Source organism: Malaclemys terrapin, chromosome 4 (assembly GCF_027887155.1).
Source record: "Malaclemys terrapin pileata isolate rMalTer1 chromosome 4, rMalTer1.hap1, whole genome shotgun sequence".
NCBI classification, from domain to species: domain Eukaryota; kingdom Metazoa; phylum Chordata; order Testudines; family Emydidae; genus Malaclemys; species Malaclemys terrapin.
The window spans coordinates 125,664,392-125,688,232 of record NC_071508.1 but is presented as its reverse complement, the minus strand read 5'-3'; the positions used below and the strand labels follow the sequence as shown (position 1 = coordinate 125,688,232).

At 38.3% G+C, this 23,841-nt stretch overlaps 1 protein-coding gene across 6 annotated transcripts in view; it reads left to right on the top strand.

The window, feature by feature from the left end:
- Window positions 1–23,841, top strand: part of DICER1 (dicer 1, ribonuclease III) — a 98,942-nt gene that overhangs the window by 39,003 nt on the left and 36,098 nt on the right. For 5 of the 6 annotated variants that reach the window (XM_054026236.1, XM_054026234.1, XM_054026235.1 and 2 more), the window contains 7 exons: window positions 525–687; window positions 1,255–1,385; window positions 3,447–3,581; window positions 5,104–5,264; window positions 13,099–13,267; window positions 15,037–15,509; window positions 22,762–22,894. In XM_054026236.1, coding sequence (XP_053882211.1) covers window positions 525–687; window positions 1,255–1,385; window positions 3,447–3,581; window positions 5,104–5,264; window positions 13,099–13,267; window positions 15,037–15,509; window positions 22,762–22,894 — 1,365 coding nt within the window. Of the gene's footprint in view, window positions 1–524; window positions 688–1,254; window positions 1,386–3,446; window positions 3,582–5,103; window positions 5,265–13,098; window positions 13,268–15,036; window positions 15,514–22,761; window positions 22,895–23,841 lie in introns of those variants that run through there. The other variant, XM_054026237.1, reaches the window with a different exon arrangement.

The following is a 23,841-nucleotide window of genomic DNA, read 5'->3' as shown; positions in this document are numbered from 1 at the left end:
CAACATGTAGAAGCCATACAAGTATAAATGTGTAACCCATGTTAACATGCTATGGTTCCTTGTCCTTCTCTAGTGGCTACACCACATAGAGATTAGAGACTGCTGCTGCCTTTGAGCTAATGGATCTGGTCTTTTTGCTCAACTGGTGAGGCTCATATTTTTTGATCCAAAAGTCATCTGCAGGAATTAAACCAAGGACACCGAGATATCATTACATGTAATAAAGATGTATTTAATCAGATATTTACAGGACTAGCAAAGTGAGGTACTATAGCTTTTAAAACACAACCTGGTTTATATGTTTCCATGTTTTGAGTGAAACCAGACAATGTGCTTTGTGGTAAATAAATTTCTTGTACTATAAAGTCAGTGGCAGTTCTCGGGGACTAATTAGCTTTAAAAATACCCATTGGCTCATCCACAGTTCATACAGGTACAACTTCTGTAGATAGTTTTTGCTTTTGTTCATTGTTTTTAATTACTCCACCTGTGCAAATAGTGACTTTTATCATTTGTAAATTTAGGTTGAACTGCTTGAAGCAGCTTTGGATCATAATACGATAGTCTGTTTAAACACTGGCTCAGGGAAGACTTTTATTGCAGTACTACTCGCTAAAGAGCTGTCCTATCAGATCAGGGGAGACTTCAACAAAAATGGAAAGAGAACAGTTTTCTTGGTCAACTCAGGTAACAAGAAAATGGGGTTTATTTGTTTGGTGTGTGTGTTTGTTTATTACGGGAATAATCCTTAATAAAAATTAGATAAAAGTGACCAGTTTTGTTTCTGACGTGTTGCACAAAATTGCAGGATAGAATTACGCTTATTCAGTCAGGCATAGTTTCCATAAAGGGTTTGAAAGCTTCTGTGTGTTCTTTACCCCCATGACTTTTGTCCACTAGAAACTCCACATTTTTTTTCTGTTGTTTTGCTAGTTCCCAAGACCAGACCAAGAAGTGAGTGAGGGCCAATTTACTTTGAGATGTTTAATTTCTGATCTCTCTTGGTGGGGGATGAGAGACAAACATGGAATGGTATTGTGAACCATTATGCTTCTCTGTATGGTGCTTGATTTTTGTCTTCTTATAATTGTGTATATCTAGTTTAGTTAATTTGTTTATCTAGTTTTATACTAATTTTAAAGGTGTTATAAAACTCATGTACACTTAAGACTAAAGTATTTAAAAATTCTTTGCCATTTTGTAATTGAAAACTGTAAACTTTTTTTTTTTTTTTTTTTTTTTTTTTTTTTAAAGCAAATCAAGTTGCTCAGCAAGTGTCAGCTGTCAGGACCCATTCAGATCTGAAGGTGGGGGAGTATTCAGTTTTAGAAATAATTGAATCATGGACAAAGGAGAAGTGGAATCAAGAATTTGCTAAACATGAGGTAAGATATGTAATATAACTGCCAAAAAAGTGAAAAGTTTACAGTGCAGGTAATCTGGGAAGAAACAAATTTTTACCCAAACTAAATGCTATGTTTTGATCAAGTCCATCTCATGCTTGGTGCAAAGTTCAACATATTTATTTAGATACAAACATAAAGATCCAATATTCCTGAGAGTACCCACGGTGTGTCTTTGAGAAGCTGGGCTTTCAGTACTCCTTTTTTCAATCACCATATCTCTGATGATGGTGCCCAATCAATATTGGTATTGTTGAAATCCCCCATTATTATTGGGTTTTCTGAGCATTTCACAGTCACCATCACCACACTGGTCAGGTGGTTGGCAGTATATTCCTACTGCTATACTCTTATTATTCAAGCATGGAATTTCTATCCATTTTACTATATTTGACTCTATGCTTTCTTTCACATATAGTGCCACTCCCCCACCAGCACAACCTACTATGTCATTTCTATATAGTTTGTACCCTGGTAATACTGTGTCCCATTGGTTATCACATTGGCTAACATTGGTACCATAATAGAGGTGCAAACTATATGTATTCTCCAAATAATAATAATAACAAAAACAGTAAGAGGACCAGAAAAATGCCAGTATGGCTAAACAGAGTAAAAGAGGCAGTTAAAAACCAAAAGATATCCTTTTAAAGTTGGAAATCTAACATCCTACTCTGGAAAATAGAAAGGAGCGTAAACTCTAGCAAGTCAAGTGTAAAAGTATAATTAGGCAAGCCAAAAAAGACTTTGAAGAGCAGCTAGCAAAAGACAAAACCTAACAGCAAAAGTTAAGGTACATCGAAAGCAGGACGCTTGCCAAACCATCAGTGGGACTGCTGGGCAATCGAGGTGTTAAAGGAGTACTCAAGGGGAAAAGATTGTTGCGGAGAAACTAAATGAATTCTTTGTATTGGTCTTCATTGCAGAAGATGTGAGAAAGATTCCCATACCTGAGCCATTTTTTGAGGTGATACTTCTGAGGAACTGTCCCAGAATGAGGTGTCAGTAGAGAAGGTTTTTTGAACAAATTGATTAAACTAAACAGTAATAAGTCACCATGAGCACATGGTCTTCACCCAAGAGTTCTGAAGGAACTCAAATATGAATTTGCAGAATTACTAACTGTGATGTGTAACTGATTAAATCAGCCTCTGTACCAGACTGGCAGATAGCTGATGTGACATTTAATTTTTTAAAAAGGCTTGTGAAGCAATTCCAGTAATTACAAGCTGGTAAGTCTAGCTTCAGTACCATGCAAATTGGTTGAAACTATAATAAAGAACAGAATTATCAGACACCTAGATTAACTCAGTATGTTGAAGAAGAGTCATCACGGCTTTTTTATAAGAAAATGATGCCCCACAAATCTATTAGAATTCTTTGAGGGTGTCAACAAGCATATGGACAAGGGTGATCACAGTCAATATAGAGTTCAGTACTTGCACTTTCAGAAAGCCTTTGACAAGGTCCCTCATCAAAGGCTCTTAAGCAAAGTAAGCTGTCATGGGATAAGAGGGAAGGTTCTTTCATTAATTAGCAACTGGTTAAAAGACAGGAAACAAAGGGTAGGAATACCTGGTCCATTTTCACAATGGAGAGAGGTAAATAGTGGGGGTTCCCCAAAGATCTGCACTGGGACCAATATTGCTCAATATATTCATAAATGATCTGAAAAAAGGGATAAATAGTGAGGTGGCAAAGTTTGCAGATGATACAAAATTACCCAGGACAGTTAAGTCCAAAGCTGACTGAAGCGTTACGAAGGGATCTTTCTAAACTGGATGACTAGGCAAGAAAATGGCAGAAGAAATTCAGTGTTGATAAGTGCAAAGTAATTCACATTGGAAAACATAATCCAAGATAAACATACAAAAGGGTGGGTTGTAAATTAGCTGTTCTCACTCAAGAGAGAAATCCTGGAGTCATCCTGGATAGTTCTCTGAAAACATCTGCTCAGTGTGTAGTGGTAGTCAAAAAAGCTAGCAATGTTCGTGGTAACGTGCTAATAGCTAGTATTTGTTGCATTTCTCTTTGTATTTTTAGGTTCTGGTTATGACATGTCATGTCGTTTTGAACGTTTTAAAAAATGAATACTTATCCCTGTCAAACATTAATCTTCTGGTGTTTGATGAGTGCCATCTTGCAATCCAGGACCATCCGTATCAAGAAATTATGAAGGTAGGTCACCATTATTTAACCTTTTTATCTACAGCGTCTCTAATTTCACTGAGGTTCAGATCACAAATCTGTTAGTGAAAAGTTCACTGGCTAATTTGACTTAGTGTAAAGATTATTACTTAAAATCATTTTGGTATATATTGCTCTCAAGAAGGAAAATATTTGAATTGTGGCTACCATTTTATGACAGAATGATGTAGCAACTGATAGTCAATGCTTTAACGCTATTCAAAAATGTAACTCTTCATAAAATTGTTTTATTTGGTGCTGTGTAGGTTTTTGATTAGTCAAATTATAAATATACTGTAGAGTTTCTTGATTAGATAATTTATTCTAGTGTATTCATCTCAAATAATTTTATATTCTTATGGTGTTCCCTTTTAAAATATGTTTAGTACAATTGGGGCAGTAAGAACAATAGCACTTTATTTTTTTTCATGTAGATAACATGGGCTTCCTTCATTAAGTAAGTTGCTTGGAAACAAGAACTTAACACTTGTTTGTGGTAAAATTTCAGACTAGAAACGTGAAATGTATCTAACTTTTGCATAGCAGCTAAAATATGGATTTGTATCTTAAAAGGTATTTCATGTTTTTAAAATAAAATGCTTAAGTGTCACTCCTCTTCACTACAAAACTGAGGATGAGAAACAATGGAAAGTGTACAGTGTATTTTGGGTTGCTGAATTTACTGAAGAGTTATTGGAGAAAATTGACATCATTGATCCATAGAATGGTGAAACCAGTATCTTTACCTTAACGTACATTGGTGATTGGTCAGGAATTGATGTAGTAGTGCAGCTAATTTTATTGTGAATTTAAAATTGAATCTTATTTTGAGTAAATGGAATTACTGAACCTTTAAAAAGCCATTGATAAAATAACCATTTGAGAGAGTGTGGATTTTTTTTTTTTTTTTTAATACATAGGTACTGATTTCTAAAGCTTTAAGCTTTTGTTGTGAGGGCATTTTTGGCCCTGTGCGTTATTTGCCCTAACTGAAATGAACCAAGCAACTCAAAGAGCATCTCCTTCTGTATCTCTTTTTTTTCTTCATCCTTCCTTCTTCCTCCACTCCTTCCCCAATGAATGACAGGCTTAACCAGGGATCATGTGGTAGGTTTAATTTTTTTATAGTGGTATTTTAATCCTTTGACATGTTGTAAACACTTAAAATGTGGTCGTTTTTATGGTATAAATGTTGACAAGGTACCTCATACCTGCTTTTATGTGCTTTGAATATCTCTACTTAATAGAATGTTTAGCAAATTTCTGCCTTTGCATACTTTTACTAAAACAATAAAAGTTAAAATTTTATATTTAACATGTTTCAATTTTCTAATTTAACTATAGTTGGTTAGTTATATTAGATTGAAAATATCCATTGTTCTTTTTCTGACACCTGGTGCTGAAATATTAGTTGAACCTGAGATCTAGATATTTATCTGTAAAGATGCACTCAGGATGTGTTGGTGGAGGAATTGACAGTTTTATTACCCTGCTGTTCTGGTTTACTTCACAGATCTGTGAGAACTGTCCATCCTGTCCTCGAATCCTGGGATTAACAGCTTCCATTTTAAATGGGAAATGTGATCCTGCTGAGTTAGAGGAGAAGATTCAGAAACTGGAGAAAATCCTAAAGAGCAATGCTGAAACTGCGACTGATTTGGTGGTCTTAGATAGGTAAATTTTAATACACAATTGTCAGTGTTAAATTTATATTTGTGTTTTCATATCAGTAAGACTGAGGAAAGAACACTATTAGTAGCTATGTTTTTTATGCTCATGAATATATATGTGTGTATATATAAAATTATACATACAGTGCCATCACTTTATTAAAAAAATCGATGCTAAGTTTCTTTCTGAATAGTGAGAGCCTTTAAATATTTTTAAAAGGAGCAGTGAAGAATTACCTAAGAAGAGATTTCTGAAAAATAACTGTTCCTTAGATTGAGAGCTTTTGGGGGCAGGGACTACAATTTATTATGTTTGAAAAGTAACTAGTATATTATCGAGTTTCATAACCTGTGAGCTGGTTTTGGCAGGATTTTACAACTCCCACTACAAGGTCTTGCAGATTTTAAAATTTTACTGTGGTTATTAAAAAATGACAAAAGCAATTCAGAAAAACTATCGCAGATAAGTACCGTTTTCCGTATATTTGTATAGAGTCAAGAACATTGTGGGTGCTACCTAAATACAAATAAGTAGTAATAATAGTATGCCTCTGCTTGTCAAGTAGCAGAAGAAAAATGTGTACGTTCATCAACTTTTGCATCCATAGTCAGTGAGTTAATCGTAATTGACCCCCTTCCCTCCCCCCCCCCCCCCCCCCGGTTTGGTTGGTATAAACATAAGTAGATGCTTTATTTAAGACAAAGTAAAAGATGGTACAATCGCTTTATCCACTAGTATACACTTCAAAAGGAGCTCTTATCTAAACTTGAACAATGCTCTTTTGCAAAGCTCACTTTCTTCTTTGAGTGCTGGTTCCTATGTGTATTTCACACGTGGGTATGCATGTGCACCATGCGCATTCACCCAGTTTTTCTTAACAAGCACTGTCTGTTGGCCTGCATGTGAGCATTTGCTCGCCTCGTGCTCCAGACGAAAAGCATAAGAGACAGTGTGGGCCGATGCCTCTACAGGACCTTCTTACCACTGCATTGCCTGAGTCAGAATCCTCTGTGTCCAGTTATCTTCAGATTCTTTCTTCTAATATCCTGTAAATAGATATTGTAAATGCGTTTTTATATTAGAATAATTAGTTTTTATAGTATAGTTAGTAGAGCTTGCTTTTCCTTTTGCTGGGGAGCCCCTTCCCTCAGTCTGGGACTGTGCTCAAAGTCTCGGGGTTCAAGAACGTTGCATCACTTGCCCTTGCTCCTTCTCCAAGAGTGGTGACCACCAACATTGCCTCTGCTGTTTGGATGATACTCAGATTTCTGCAAAGTGCAGCATCTGTTGCTCATTTCCCCCTGCAAACACACACAGCTCGTGAACCTTAATTGAAGAAACACCTTCTGGAGAAGGCTATGAGACCTCACTCTGATCTCGGTCAGGGAGACCCCTGTACATCGGCCCCAACGGACAAGCAGCACAAGCTTGGGAACGGAGTCAAGAGCTGCTAAGCTCAAAGACTTTGTATGAGAGTAAGTGAAACTCGTGGTTATGAGGACAAATCCCTGTCCAGGTCTCTTCCTAAGAGAAGAGATCCCTTTCCAACACCAGACAGGTCGAGCAAGTCTTTGCATGCAGATGTTAAGGGCTCAGGACTGCTTAAGACCCCCTAGCAGGAGCGTAAAGCATGAAAGAAAAAGGATCCATCTGTTCCATTGGGGTAAAGACCAACATCCCAGAACTGTTGGATGGAGTTGGTGATCTGACACTTCAGCAGTACCATCTCGTCCTTCAAAGGACCGGCCTACAGCAATGTCTCAGGACACATCGTCACTTTCAGTCATGACCATCGGAGCACCCTGAACACTTAGATGTATGGACACTTATGTCTCCTGAGAGGATATCTTTTTTCCCTTATCCTCAGTCCACTCTCCTGTTAGGCCTGATCTTCCTGTGAAGGACTGCCATACCAGAGGGTAAAACTACTTCAATAACACAGGAGCCATCTCCACTTTCACCCTCAGAGTCAGATGCTCCTGCCAGTCGTTTATCTCCTCATAGAGAGATGAGCCCTGGCAGGGAGTCAAGGAGATCTGGACTCCCTTCTCCCTGGTATGGCTTTCCTAGGGATTGCTGGTACCCGATGCCATGGGAGCCCCCTCAACTGGTTGACCCCTCATATAGGCCTTATTGGAGCTTTTGGGATCCATATAGTAGACTCCTGGATCCATCCAGGCACGTCTCCCACTTGGCATCCTTTGGATCTGTCGAAGTAGGAGGTGGAGGAAATTGATCTGGATCCATAGGAATCAGTGATACCAACATCCTCATTTCTGGATGAAGGAATCCCTCTGTCTTCACCGGACAACCACAAGCAATACCAGGAGCTACTGCAGAGAATAGTGAATGACCTTCATAACCCACTGGAGGAGATCCAGGATTCCCAGCAGTGACTGCTTGATGTTCTACAACCTACAGGTCCAAGCAAGGAGGACTCTGAGGTTGGACCTGTTGGGAAGATAGGTATTCTCCTGTGAGCCTGCAATTCTGTATTACGATCTGGCTTTGTTACCATAAAAAGATTTTAACTTCTACTTTAGACTTGCAGACTTTAAGGACAGAGCCCAATTTCAGTCCTTCATCGAGGAAGGCCGGCTAGTGGCAAAAACATCCCTACAAGCTGCAGTGGATGGTGCTGACGTGGCAGCCAGAGTGCTAGCCACTTCTATAGTTATGAGGTATAAGTCTTAGCTTCACTCTTTAGGGTTCCCCAGAGAGGATCAGAACATACAGTGGACTCACCATTCAACAAATCAGATTTGTTTAATGACAAAACTGATTGTTTATGCTTGTTGAAAGACTCTAGTCTAGATCAACCATCCACACCCTGGGAATTTACACCCCGGCCCTGAAGAGAAAATACTGCAGGCAGGTGTATAGACCAAGACCCACACCCTCCACAATCTTTTTATCACCAGTGTTCAGCCAAGCCTCTGTGCAAGCTGCAGAGGACTCATGGGCTGAAAATCGAGTCCTCTACCACCATGACCTCCACCCATCCACCCACCTGTAAAGGGTTACTTTTGACTCTTCGGTTGAGAACCTCCCATCGTTATTGATGCCAACAACTTCTAGCCCCCGTCTTTGGGGGCCAGCTCTCACTTTTTGCCCACAATTGGAATGCTATCACAACAGATATTTGGAGTCTAGAAATTATCCACTATGGTTAATCCATCAATCTTCTCTCCTATTCTTCCCACAAATCCACTTCCTGGTTCCTCTTCAGAGATCACTTTCACAAGCAGATTCTTCTCCAGAAGGTGGGTTCTGTTCTCCAACAAGGGGCGATAGAATGACTGCCACCTCAGTATTGAGAGAGGGTTCTATTCCACAGACTTTTTTTTTTTTAGTCCTCCAAACAGATGGAGAGTGGATACCTATTCTGGACCTTCAAAAACTGAACATTTTTATTCAAATGTCAAAATGCAGGATGGCTATATTAGCATCAATAATTTCCCTCCTCTATGTGGGGAGGAGTGGTTCATGACTCTTCATGAAAGATGCTTATTTTCATGTAGATATTCATCCATCCCACAGAAAGTTTCTTCAGTTCCTGGGAGGTCAAGTGCGTTAATGATTCAGAGTCCTTCTCTTTGGACTAGCAACAGCGCCCAGGCTAGCCACAAAGATTTTCTCTGGGCTGGCAGCCCAAATGAGATGTCACAGTTACTTCCCATATTTGGATGATTGTCTCCCAATAAATTGCTTCAACAATAAGGTCAGATTGGTGACTTTGTTACTGCTTTATCTTCTAGCAGCGCTGGGTGTCTGCATGAACAAACAGAAGTCCATTTTGATCCCCACACAGACAATAAACTTTATTGGAGTGACATGACTTAATTTCAGCAGGAGCTTTCCTCCCCACAGAAAGATTCCAATCAGTGAGCAATTTGATATCACAGGTTACTTGCAGACCAAAGATTACGGTTAAAGTATGCTTATCTTTATTAGCCCACTTGGCCTCTTACATCTATGTGACACTATTCGCCAGACTTCAGCTATACTGGCTTGGCTCTGGTCTATCTACTCACCAGACAAGGACCACATCAACAACAGAGTGACCGTTCCCATAAGGATCATCACCTCTCTTACCTGGTAGTCGAACCTGGAACCAGTGCAAGTGGGAGTTCACATCACCATTCCCATCCCTAGTGCCTCCATCATAATGGACTCATCCCTTCTGGGTTGGTGTGCTCACTTGAATAACCAAACCATACACTTGGACGCCACAGGAGGCCAGGCTGCACATCAACCTGCTAGAAATGAGAACAGTCTACCTCAGCCCATTGTCTTGCTCTCTTGGTCTGCAATCCCTCTCTTGCTTCAGGACAAAAAAGACTTTGAAGAGCAACTAGCAAAAGACACAAAAACTAACAGCAACATTTTTTTTAAAGTACATAAGAAGCAGACCAAAGAATCCAGGTGGCCACCAGATGACCGAGGTGCTAAAGGAGTGCTCAAGAAAGACAAGGCCATTGCTGAGAAGCTAAATTATTTTTTTGCATTGGTCTTCACTGGAAAGGATGTGAGGGAGATTCCCACACGAACCATTCTTTTTAGGTGACAAAACTGAAGGAACTCAAATTCAAGACTGCAGAACTGCTAACTGTGATAAGTAACCTATTGCTTAAATCAGCCTCTGTAACAGATGACTGGAGTATAGCTAATGTAACACCAATTTAAAAAAATAAAAATAAAAAAGGCTTGAAAGACAATCCTGGCAATAACTTCAGTACCAGGCATATTGTTTGAAACTATAGTAAGGAACACACAGATTAATACAGTATGTTGTGGGAGAGTTAACACAGCTTTTATAAAGGGAAATCATGCCTCACCAATGTATTATAATTTTTTGAGGATGTCGTTAAGCATGTGGACAAGGGTGATTCAGTTGATAGTGCACTTGGACTTTCAGAAAGACTTTGATAAGGTCCCATACCAAAGGCTCTTAAGCAAATTAGGCAGTCATGGGATAAGAGGGACTGTCCTTTCATGGATCGGTAACTAGTTAAAAGATAGGAAACAAAGGGTAAGAATAAGTGTTTCATTTTCACAGTGGAGAGAGGTAAATAGTGGGGTCCCCCAAGGAACTGTATTGGGACCAATACATATTCATAAATGATCTGGAAAAAGGGGTAAATAGTGGGGTGACAAAGTTTGCAGACAATCACGTCCAAAGTTGACTTTGAAAAGTTACAAATGGATCTCACTAAACTGGATGACTGAGCAAGAAAATGGCAGATGAAATTCAGTGTTGTTAAGTGCAAAGTAATGCACATTGGAAAACATAATCCCAGCTAAACATACAAAACGATGGGTTGTAAATTAGCTATTACTGCTCAAGAAAGGGATCTTGGAATCATCCTGGACAGTTCTCTGAAATTATCTGCTAAGTGTGCAGCAGCAGTCAAAAAAATCTAACAGTGTTAGGAACCATTAGGAAAGGGATAGAAAATAATACAGAAAATATAATGGCATTATATAAATCCATGTTACACTCGCATCTTGAATGTGTGCAGGTTTGGTCACCCCGTCTCCAAAGAGATATATTAGAATTGGAAAAAGTATAGAGCAGTGCAACAAAAACTATTAGGGATATGGAACAGCTTCCGTATGAGTATAGATTTAAAAAAAAACTGGGACTGATTAGCTGGGAAAAGAGGCAACTAAAGGGCTTTATAATAGAGGTCTATAAAATCATAAGTGGTGTGGAGAAAATGAATAAGAAAGTTTTACATACGCCTTCACAAACACAGGAACCAGGGGTCACCCAATAAAATTAATAAGTAGTATGTTTAAAACAAGCATACAAAACACAGTCAGCCTGTAGAACCCATTGCTAGGACATGTTGTGAAGGCCAAAGGTGTAAGTAGGTTCAAAAAAGAATTCGATAAATTCATGGAGAATAGGGCCATCAATGGCTATTAGTCAAGATGGTCCGGGACACAACCTTATGCTCCAGGTGTCCCTGAACCTCTTGACTGCCGGAAGCTGGATTGTATGACAGGGGATGGATCACTTGATTAAATTCCCTGTTCTGTTCTTTTTCTCTGACGCATCTGGCACCGGCCACTGTTGAAAGACAGGATACTGGGCTAGATGGACCATTGTTCTGACCTAGTATGGCCATTTTTATATTCTTATGTTCTTTAAAATATGGAAGAGTCAAGTAGGAACTGCTACCTAGCTAAATGGAGATGCTTCTCTACCTGGGTGCAGGTCAGTCAGTCTTCCTCAGACTCTGCAGATATTCCAGTCATGTTAGATTACCTCCTGTCATTGAAGAACTTGGGTCTGTCCCTTAGCTCACTGAGAGTCCATCTCACAGCAATCAGTACTTTCCTTCCTCCAGTAAATGGATGTTCCATTTTTACTCGCACAACAATAGTGAGATTCATAAAAGGCCTTTCCGTCAATGGTCAAGCCTTACCTCAATGGGATCTCAAACTTGTCCTTTTAGTACTCACCAGACCACGATTTGAACCTTTTAGATATATGTTCTGTGTTCTCACCTTTCTGTGAAAGATGCATTTTTAGTTTTTAATTCAGCCAGAAGACTGAGCAAGATGGGGGCACTCATGGCAGACCCACCATATACAGTTTTTCACAAGGAGAAGGTTTCCCTTCATCTTCATCCTAAATTCCTCCCTAAGGTAATTTTCTGAATTTTTTTGTCAAACAACCAATCCACTTACCTGTTTTCGTCTCAAAACCTCATGCTTCCATTGGAGAGAACCTTCATTCCCTGGATGTCAGATGTGCCCTGACATTCTATTTTCAAAGGACCAAGCCACTGAGAAAATCACTAAGACTGTTTCTCTCTCTATAGCAGAAAAGTTGCAAGGACCAGCAGTATCTTCTCAGAAAATCTCTAAATGGATTTCTGATCACATCACCACATGCTACTAGTGTATCCATCCTCTGGATGGAGTAAGGGAATACTCAACAAGAGACAAAGCTGCTTCTACAGCATTTCTGTGGGAAGTACTGATACTGGATGTATGTAGAGTGGCTATCTGGAGTTCCAGTCACATTCACAAAACATTGCATGCTAGTTCAGGCCTCCGCTTCAGTGGCAGCGGTGGGGACTTTAGTCCTTCAAGCATCTTTACTGCCAGCCTTCTCGAACCCTGTCTCCAGTCTGAATACTGCTTGTCACTCACCCACATAGGCACTAGCACTCGAATAAGAAATAAAGGTTTACTTACCTGTAACTGGGAGTTCTTCAAGATGTGTGGTGTCTAGCTGTAGTCCATTATCCACCCACCGTCCTCTCTGCTTTGGATCCCATTGGATTCACAGTTAAGAAGAGGAACTGGAGAGGCATTGGCCCTCACTGCCTCTTATACCCTCAATCTGGAGCACAAAGAGAGCAATTGGGCACTGCTTGTTGAGAATCTCCAGATGCGGGCACGTGGCAGGCATGCATACCCACGTATGAAATATAGATAGGGGTCACACATCTCGAAGAACGTCAGTTACAGGTAAGTAACATTCATTTCATACATGACTTTGACACATACTCACTCATTCCTGAAAAGTTCAAATATATGTGTTTGGCTCCTGCATAGCGTGTGAATTATATTTATGTCGTCTTTTTTGAGAGATACTAACTCTTAAGGCATTAAAAAATAAGTACACTATTTTTGATGTACTATATAATATCTTAAACTGTGTATTCATTTGTTTTCTGTTTGTTACTACTAAAAAATTAAAAAAAATTCAAATTGTTTATGGCTGTCCTTCCTGCTTAATGTATAGCCTTCGTAGCTAAAAGCAACTCTGACTTTCAACAGCTGTAGTTGACCAAATCTTTTGCTTCTCTCAATGAAGATATACTTCTCAGCCATGTGAGATTGTGGTAGATTGTGGACCATATACCGACAAAAGTGGGCTGTATGAAAGATTGTTAAAAGAATTGGATGAAGCACTTAACTTTCTAAATGACTGCAACATATCTGTACATTCAAAAGAGAGAGACTCTACTTTAATTTCTAAACAGGTAAGGACGTTATGTCCGATGTGAAACACATACTTAGATTTTTATCGTTGCTTGTTCATTGCTTTCCAAGTTAATTACAGAAGCTTTTATTTTAGTTCAGCCAACCTAAAATATATTAACAAAATTAATCTTAATTTCCTGTGACTGATTGTGAAGTTTTTCCTTAGAACCGTGGGTGAAATCTATTGAAGTCAATAGCAGAACTCCCACTGATGTGAATGCGTCCAGGATTTCACCCCCTAATTCTGTGACTTTAGAACTTCGTCAGATTTGTGGATCATACACCTCTACCCCGATATAACGCTGTCCTTGGGAGCCAAAAAATCTTACCGCGTTATAGGTGAAACCGCGTTATATCGAACTTGCTTTGATCCACCGTATTGCGCAGTCCCCCGCTCCCTCCTCCCCCCCGAGCGCTGCTTTATCGCATTATATGTGAATTCATGTTATATCGGGTTGCCCTATATCGGGGTAGAGGTGTATTTTCTCTTTCATTCTGCAGAATTATTTTATTGCTTATATATTGGCCATTATTGTTAAGGCCCAGTGACTTTTCCAAATAAGATTTTAATAGTGCAATAAAAAAAACAAACAAAAAAGGGAAATGGTACTTCAGGAAGTATTCTGAAAAAATATCCCCAGTTGGTGTCACAAGATGAAATAAACTCTCAGCCAGATACTCTGCTTCAAACTCTTCCACTTCTTTCATTTCCCACATTCTTTGGGTCTCTTCAGTTACAGGAGCATTGCCTACATTACCTGCCAAATAAGCTGTAGAGAAAGGAGTGCAAAATTGCACAGGGATTGCAAAGGTCTTCCTGGTACCTCTGAGCAGTCAGGAATGGAGAGGCAGAGAAGAAGGGGAAGAGAGAAGGATAGTGTTTTCAAGTGGAATTTTGTAGAGCCATAAGAAACCTCATGGTGCAATATTTTAACTGTATTGTGATGCTTTCATTGTAATATTGCATCAGGATGTGATGGGTCATGAATCTGTTTTAGTGATATAGCAACATCACAACACAATGTCAGGATGTCACAGTATAGTGTTTTGTGGCATTTGGCCGCTTGACTCAATGACAAAGATGCCTTTCGAGCAGGTTAAGTACTGTTGCACTAACCCTATTTAAATTAATTGAAATGAAATTTATTTTTTCTTTAAACTGTTCTTTTCTCTGTTTAAAGTATAGTTTTCATTTTCTTAGTTTAATTAAAAAGATTTCCTTTGATAGAACAGACTTCATGAGCTCTAGTTAAATACAGTGAATAATATATAATGAATCGAGATAGTTATTTGTGGAATTTCTTGGCAAATTATCAGTCTCAGGTAATAATGCAGAAGTGCCTATTGAGAATATTGCCTTGTTTAAAAACTTGTTCCCCATTAGACTAGGGGGATAATACTGTCCAGTTGCTCATAACTGCATTATGAATTATTTTTTAGCATAATTATTTTGAGGCAGATTTCCAGATTCAGTGCCATCTGACTACAAAATAGTAACTAAATCCATCTTGTCCAAGGACAAAAGTGATAAAATATAGAGTGTAGCTCTAGCGGCTGGTGTTTCTGGTGAAGTATTTTTACGTTTTCTCCTATTGTGTTTGTGGGGGACTTCTAAATGAAATAACTGTAGATATCTTTTACAAAGAAACCAACCACTATAGTGCTTACAATGAGGATTATCCTCATATTATAAATGAAAGCCCAATATAAAATGAATAAATTATTTACTATATCCTGTTGAACTGGGGTTTGAATTCATTTGTTGTAGATACTGTCAGACTGTCGAGCTGTGTTGGTGGTTCTGGGACCTTGGTGTGCAGATAAGGTAGCTGGAATGATGGTGAGAGAGCTACAGAAGTACATCAAACATGAGCAAGAGGAGCTGCACAGGAAATTTTTATTGTTTACAGACACTTTCCTAAGAAAAATACATGCACTGTGTGAAGAGCACTTCTCACCTGCCTCACTTGATCTGAAATTTGTAACCCCGAAAGTAATAAAACTGCTTGAAATCTTGCGCAAATATAAACCATATGAGCGGCAGCAGTTTGAAAGTGTTGAGTGGTATAATAATAGGAATCAGGATAATTATGTGTCTTGGAGTGATTCTGAAGATGATGATGAGGATGAAGAAATTGAGGAGAAAGAGAAGCCAGAGACAAATTTCCCTTCTCCCTTTACTAATATTTTATGTGGAATTATTTTTGTGGAAAGGAGATACACAGCAGTCGTCCTAAACAGGTAAAGCTTTTAAAAATGAAAATCTTAAAGAATGTAACACATTGACAAAGGGAAAGGTGTGTTGTATTTCAGGAAAGCCACTCCATTTTGTATTTGAGTCAAACAAGAGATCTAGAACATTTTGTCCAAGAACCAATATGACCTTTTGAGTAAAATTTTCAAAAGTACCTCAGTCACTTTTGAAAATAGGACTTAAGCTCCAAAATCACTTAAGCACCTCTGAAAATTTTATCCTGTGACCATATATCAATGTGATTCCAGCTTAGTGGAGCACAAGCTTATAATTGTAAGTTTAAAAAAAAGTTTATACCTGCAATATTGGAAAATTTGGAGTTTACAAAACTCCTTATTCAGTAAAATGTCAAGTCTTTGTGTTCCTTATCAGCAACAAAAAAGGTGGCCACTGGGGCATCTGCCAAAAAATATTGAAGATGTGTGCAATACTCTTGTTGCATAAGGTATTTTTTTTTCCTGAAAAGGTCATCTGTATTAGCTATACAAAAAAACCACTTTACCAGTAAGTGCTGATTGCCCCAAGTAAACAATGAAAGAGGTACTTCAGCAAATAAATTAACTTTTTTTTCTGTTTTTTTAAACAGCTAATATGCTGAAAAAATACCCCCATACAATTTATTTTGTGCATTCATCACATATTAACATTAAATATTTTTTCTTAAGTTATAAGTTTAAACAAGATCTCTCATGGAAGGAAATGAAAAGTTATTCAACCTAACAGTACATGTCCTCTACTCCACCATGCACAAGCACACCTTGCCATTTCCACAGCTGTGGTACACCACAGATCTTGCTCCACAGCTTTAGCGCTGTTCCGTTTTCACCCTTCTGTTCATATCATTGTACCAGAATATTTTTTCCCCAACAATAGAAGTTGGTTGTGTAGGAAGATACAAAAGGGTTTTATGCAGAAGGATGGTTTTTTTTTTTTGTGGTAATTTCCTGGGTTATTTCTACAGCTTAATTAGGGAGGGTATCACACCTGCGGGGATGCAAGGACAGCAAGAGAATGTTATCCTTCAATAGTTGTGCATGAACTCTTAGTTATAGGATAAAATCTGTAGAAAAACCTCCATGGGGGAGCAACCCTTATATGCAACCAACCCCTATCAATCAAGTTTGCATTCACCAGTCCCTATCAATCACGCTTACATGTATCTACCCTCTCCTCATTCTCTCTTCCCTCTCCTCACCCCACCAAATCAATCAATGGGATTTGTATGAGCCTGCTCCTTGCACGCATCTTTCAACCCCTCTCTCCCTTTCCAATCAGTCTTCTGTGTACCCAGTCCCCATTCAGCAAGCAAGGTTACATGCCCCATCAGTCTGTTTTGTGTTCACTCCAAATACATTTTCAGTTATAAAAATAGTGGATAATTGTTAAAAGTGACCCTAAATCCAAAACTGTCTTTAAAAACAAAAGCACACTCTCTTGCATTAGGGCTCCTCAGGATCCACCTCTCCGCCAATTTTTGTGTAGATACCTGTTAAAAATATTGTCTATCAGTCAACAAGGAAAAGTTTCAGACAGAGCCCAGATTTAAAGACTTCCTGTTTAGTTTCTTTTCATATTTTTTTTTACATATTTTCCATAGAAAATTCAGAGGACATAAAAAGTAACTATGTTTGAAACTTCACACCAACTGATCCTCTTCCATTTAGAGAGAAACAGGATTTTATGCTGACTGTTAAGCCCATTTTGGAACACAACTGTGGAGTCACTACTAGGCACCTCCATAATTTTTTGTGGGGTCAGTTTTCCCAACTGTAAGACACATTGGCTAAAGTCAAGATTTGGTAAAACTTTGTTGCACTCATAAAATGTTTGCATATCTAATTACCTGTTTGCCTCCAGAGACACATAAATGAAAATGTTTGCCATGGATGCACATATGAATTCTGAAGAGGCATAAATTAAGTCATGTCTGTTTGAAGATTTGGCCCACATTTTATTGAAAAGCCTGTAGCAGTTACAACAGCTTATTGATATTTGTTCAGTGGAGTTTTCAGTAAATGCTTCCTATTTTTTTTTAAACTGCATAGCTAAATAATTTTATTTCTTTTGGAAAGAAACGTAGTGTTCTGCACCTGCCAGTACTTAATATTTATTTGGAATTTGGGCCTGATCCAAAATCCAAGTTTTGGATCAGAACATTTATGAAGTGTGTGTTAATTGAATGTGCACGTTAATTATTTGATCACTGGACATATCCTTTGAACTGTGCATTTCCCCACATGCACACTTTCAGTGTATTTTATCCTTTTTCTTTTCCTTTTTGCACCCATAAATGGATATGTTCATGGAAGTGTATTATGTGATACAAGTCAAGTCTTCAGTGAAATGAATACATGTTTTTAATAATTTTTTTTAAAAGGTCTTTACATTTAATGAAATCTGCTAAATATGCCTGGCAACCTGAAATAAATATTACATTATACTTCAGGGAGTAAAGGGGATTATGAAGCCACAGTTAATATAGACTACTAAATTATACATTATACATTTGATTCAAATGCTATTGTACATACCTGCATACTTTACATGATTTATAAATCAAACTACACCCTGGCTGCCACAACACTTCAAACTTACAGTACATTTTATTTATTTAGATTGATAAAGAATTAACAAAAAGGCACTTATCTTAAGACTCCGGGCAACCTTCACATCAATTATGGTGACCAAAGTATAAAATGAGTATTGAGCATCTAACTCCCCCTCCAAAAGTCAACCACCGAACAAAGATTCTCAAAAAAAAAAGTTTCCCCACCCTCACGCAAGTTCCAAACTTAACCTTCATCAAACCCTTCCTTCTGCATAGAATCATATGGTTAAAAGGTACCGTAAGGGTCATCTAGTCTAGCCCCCTGTCAAGATGCAGGATTTGTTGTTTTTAAACCATCCAAAACAGATGGCTATCCAGCCTCCTTTTGAAAACCTCCAGTGAAGGAGCTTCCACAACCTCCCAGGCAGTCTGTTCCATTGTCCTACTGTTCCAAAAACATTTGTGAATAGATTGGGTTTACAGATTATTTGGAAGGTCAGCAGATCCAAGGTGTTTCAGACCAATGGCTGAAGACCTCTCACTACTGCCAGTTCTCTGTCCTTTCAATTGAGAGGGATTCAGCTCAAAGGCATCCGCTAATTGCAGTTTCAGCAATAGGGCACACAGAGAAAGGCAGTCTTCCCAAGTCGGAAGATCCCAAAACATTTAGGGCTTTATACGTTTTATAACCAACACCTTAAATTCCACCCAGAAGCCAATAGCCAAGCCCTGCACATCACAAAGTGGGGCCAGATCAATATATAGGCACTGTTGACGCCTGCTGTTATAATTACACTTGGTCTACGGCTCCTGGAATTATGTAATAGAGTCTGATACTGGTGATAAAAAGGGGTGCATGGATATGTCTACACTGCAATTAAAAATCCTCGGTTGCTTTGTGCCAGCTGACTTGGGCCATGTTTAATTGTGGTGTAGACGCTCAGGCTGGTGGGAGGGTCCCAGAGCTCAGGCTGCAGCCTGAGCCCGAATGTCTATACCGCAGTTAAACAACCCTTTAGCCCCAGGCCTGCGAGCCTGAGTCAGCCGGCACAGGGCAGCCTTGGGAGTCTAATTGCAGTGTACACATACCCTGTGGCAGAAACAGGTAAGAATTTAATATGAAATGATACTTAACTACTAATCCCTTTCTTCAGAACCTAGTATTATTGCCTAAATTGTAAATATTACTGGTCAAACCAAAAATTTGCCTAATCTGTGTATAGTAATGATCACATATCATTTTCACCCACCAGTTACAAATGCACAACAAAATCAGTTGTGTCCTAAATTATTAGATGTGTGTTAAAAGCATTTGTTCATTCATTGCCATTGGTATTTTTTAACTTGTATTTCAGTTGTATACCTCAGGGAAACATGGGGGAAAAAATCTATTTAAGAAGGTTTTTGATATACTTTTTACTGTTTTCGTTTGTCCATATAGGGAAAACACAGTATATGTGTGACATTTCTGGGTACAATCCAGACTAATGAACAGTTCTGTCACTCCTGCCTTGCAACATGGGATGCCTTACAATGCCTTACTGAAGGGTCTCCCACCTGTGCCACTCACAAGCAGCCTTCCATCATGCAAGCCACACCCTGAGTGTTTGTGTGTAGCTACAGCCTGCCAGCCACACTTGGGTTATACTCTGGCTCTCCCCAGCCTTGGTTATACTGCAAGGTGTCCCCAACACACCCTCAGTCTTAGATTTCCCCCCCAGAAATGTATGCCCATTACTGCCCAGCCCTCTCCTGAATAATACAAGTTTTATATAAAGCCCATTATTACTTTAATAGAAATAATATGCATGCAACTTGCCATCCCAATTGGATTTTCCCAGAGACTTCAATTTAAACACACTTGTTTAGATAAAACAATAAAACAAGTCTATTAACTACAAAGGGAGAGATTTTAAGTGAGTACAAGTAACGAGGCATAAAAGTCTGAAATGGTTACAAGAAAAACAAAGATAAAACACAGCTGGTGCCTAACTTAACACACTGTCACATTCAAAGCAGAGCTTTCTCTCCACATCCTTCTTAGGATCAGGTCAGGACCCCATCTCCCAGAATCCAATAAATGCTCTCTTTGTTGCTTCAGGTACTACCAATGCAATGGATAGAGAGAGGGAGGGAGGTGCTTTGGGGTGTTTAACCTTCCTTTTTATAATTTCAGTCCCCCCTTTGAAAAACATTTCCAGCTGGGTACCAGGGAACCAAAAGCCTATGGGGAAGGATGTTCCCTGCCGCTTGTTCCTCACCAGTTTGAGCTTTCTTTGTTTCCCTTCCTGTTTGATGACTCTGTTTATTGCTTAAATGCAAATTAAACAGATCACACATTCCTTTGTTTGAGACAGACCTGTTTTCCAACCTCAGTGTGGAACATACGGCGTTTACACCATATTGTAGAATCTTATAACTTCACATACAGTGTTACCCCACACATTTTATCAGGAGGATACTGACCAGCAAATTGAGGTTTTCAAATGATACCTTACAAGACATATTTGTACAGAGATAATTACAATACTGTAAAAAGAAGAACAGGAGTACTTGTGGCACCTTAGAGACTAACAAATTTATTAGAGCATAAGCTTTCGTGGACTACAGCCCACTTCTTCAGATGCAATACTGTGTAAGTTGTGAATATATGGATACATTCTGTCACAGTATGTTACTAGTTTATGGTTAAAAATAGAAGTAAAGCTCTTAATACATTTTCCTGTAAGTAATTGCCTATAAAATTGTGCACTCTGAAATGTTATATTGCAATGTCATTAATTGTATATTTCTCTACAAGTGAAGTGCATTTAAGACCTTATGGAATCTTTAAGTAGAAATCCAAATTTGAGATTTCTTACTTTTGATCATCTTTGATGGAATAAAAGAGCTTTAGAGAATAGGAATATCATCTATAAGAAGAAACAATGGTAAAGATTTTCAGGGTCTCCTCCCCCCCCCCCCCCCCCAAATCAGGCACATAACTGCCCTCCCAATTTTCTGCAATATCCCTTTCTAGTGGCTGGACCAGGGAGGGATTGATGGCCATACAGCCTTTGAACTAACAGACTCTGGGTCTTTTAACACAGGCAGTAAAGACACATTTTTAGACCCAGAGATTCCAGGTTCATCCCCCACTGCAGAGGACTCACCATGGGGCATTGCATTTCACAAGCAATTACTGTGATTATACACACACACACGTGTATTTATACAGACAGATGGCTAGTTGCTTAACTTATTCATGAAATCACAGTGTTGTACAGACAAATTTTTAGCTTATTAGGCCTATAAGAAGAAGGGGAAATACAAAAGAAGAGACCTATTTAAAAATGAATGCAAAAGGATGAATAAATATGTATAATCATATAATCCATGTTCAGTATTATTGAGGAATTTATTATGTTTTCAGTTAGCTGGTGAAATTAATATTTAGATTAAATAAGAAAGATACAGGTCTATATTTTTAATCACAGTGCTAAACATATCTATATTCTCATTTCTCAAAACATTACAGCAAAGTCTTAAAACTTTTTGTCATTATCATATATGAACAGAAAATATAATTTAAATTGTGCAGGTATTATGCTTAACATTAATCTGATGATCTTGCAATCCAACACAATTATCCATAACAGTAAAACAATTTCTGTATATCTCACTTTCTAATACTACCTTATTTAAGCTGCAAAGAATCAAGTGAGTCTTGAACTGTTTTGTGTTGTGATTGTGGAGTCGGTGTTCTTTCGGAAGCATTGTTAATTTACAGAGCTAAGCCTTGATGGAACAGCTAGTTCCCTGGTGCACGGGGTCCACCCTCACACAGATAGTTCCAGGATACGGGACCTTACATTTCATATTCAAGACATTTTTGTGTGTGTGTGTGTGTGTGTGGTATACACACATACGCTTTTCAGTTTGTTTTCTATTTATGAATGTGTGCATATATACACCTATGCAGAATACGCATTCAATGTAGTTGACAACGCCACAACAGATAAAGGTGTAAAATGTTTGAGTACAGAGGTTTGTAACATTTGGAATAGATGTGAACCCTTGGTGCTGGTTTCTTAGTTTCTGTCCTTTGTAGATTTTAACAAATGACTAGTGACGTGGGACCCTGAGTTCTAGGGTGTCCAACATGAGGTACCTTGGGGTATGTCTACATAGGAATAAAAAACCTGCTGGAGCCCGAACTTGAATGTCTACACTGTGATTTTTAGACCCACAGCCCGAGCTCAAGTCAGATGATGCGGGCCAGCTGCAGCTGTGTTGCAGGTCTTTTACCCCTATGTAGACATACTTTACGAGGGGCCTTTTTATTCCAGTGGGGATACTTGGCACTTCCTGAAAAGTAAGCCCCTTTAAAGGTGTCTCAGTTTGGGCACCCAGAAACTGAGGAATCCCAAAATCACTGGTCCCTTCTGAAAATCTTGGCCTTCAAGTATAGACTTTTCCATAATAGACCCAAAGCATGTGCGTATCTATGCAGTCCATCTTTGATTATCCCTACAGAAGTTTTCACCATAAACTTTCACTTTTAGAAGAAAAACATACTAAGGTCATCTGTATATATGTTAGCAAAATACCCGATTACCAAACTTCAATTTTTAATATAGGTCTTACAAACGAAAGATTAACTTTCATTTTCTCACCTGTGCCCGACTCCAACATGTGTGTCATATTCTTAGGTTGATAAAGGAAGCTGGAAAACAGGATCCAGAGCTGGCTTACATCAGTAGCAATTTTATAACTGGACATGGCATTGGAAAGAATCAGCCTCGTAACAAACAGATGGAAGTGGAATTCAGAAAACAAGAAGAGGTAACTTAAGTGAAAAGAATTATACCATAGTACTATGTTCAGAATCATTTCATTTGCAGGCAAAATCTGTGTTCAGTAACTCCTGGAATCTCAGGAAGTATTCTGACTTGACAGATCTGCACACTTATTTGTGGTGCAGATGTTTTTTCAAAAAATATGTGTTTAGAAAAATTGGGTGTTCCAGTTATATAATTGAATAGAATTTAAAATGGTCTGTATAACTAGTTTCTTGTCTTGTCACATAATCAACCACTTAATTCTCCTCTAATGGGCTAACAGTGCTACATTACTGTTTCACAGAAAATAAAGTGTTTTGGAATTTCCTGACTGCTGTGTACAATATTAAGCTCTTTTGTAATAACAGTAAATTGCTGATAATTAAAAGCTCAGATTTACATTGAGTCTACTGTAGAATAAAAATCCATTGTCTTGAATTTCATGTTGGGACCTTAAAAAAAAAAAAAAGTTTTAACTGCATTTTGGATTTGAACTTGATAAAAGCCATATTTATAACCTGAACCCCAGTAATTGCCTTATTAAAAAAATTAAAATCACTTACCCTATTACAGCCTGACGTACTTTGATACCATTAGCTTATTAAATTCAAAGAAATAAAATGTAACACTTTTAAAAATTCAAACATAGCTTCCAACTTGATGATAAAATCTATGAAAATGGCACATCCTTGCACTCTGAAATCTGTATTTGATTAATTGGGCTGGGTGACTGATTAATTTTGCATTACAAGGTTTGTTAGAACGTATTATTGGCCAGGATCCTTTTAACAATAAATGTTGTGTGAAATGTTTGTTTGGGCTGTATCCATGATAGGGAGTGGGGGAGCATTCATAAATGAAAGACTTATAATATTGCTCTGTATTTTTCAAGGCTGTTGTTAAATGGTGATGTGGTGTAATAGGTATTAAGTAGAGTCCATTAATGATTTA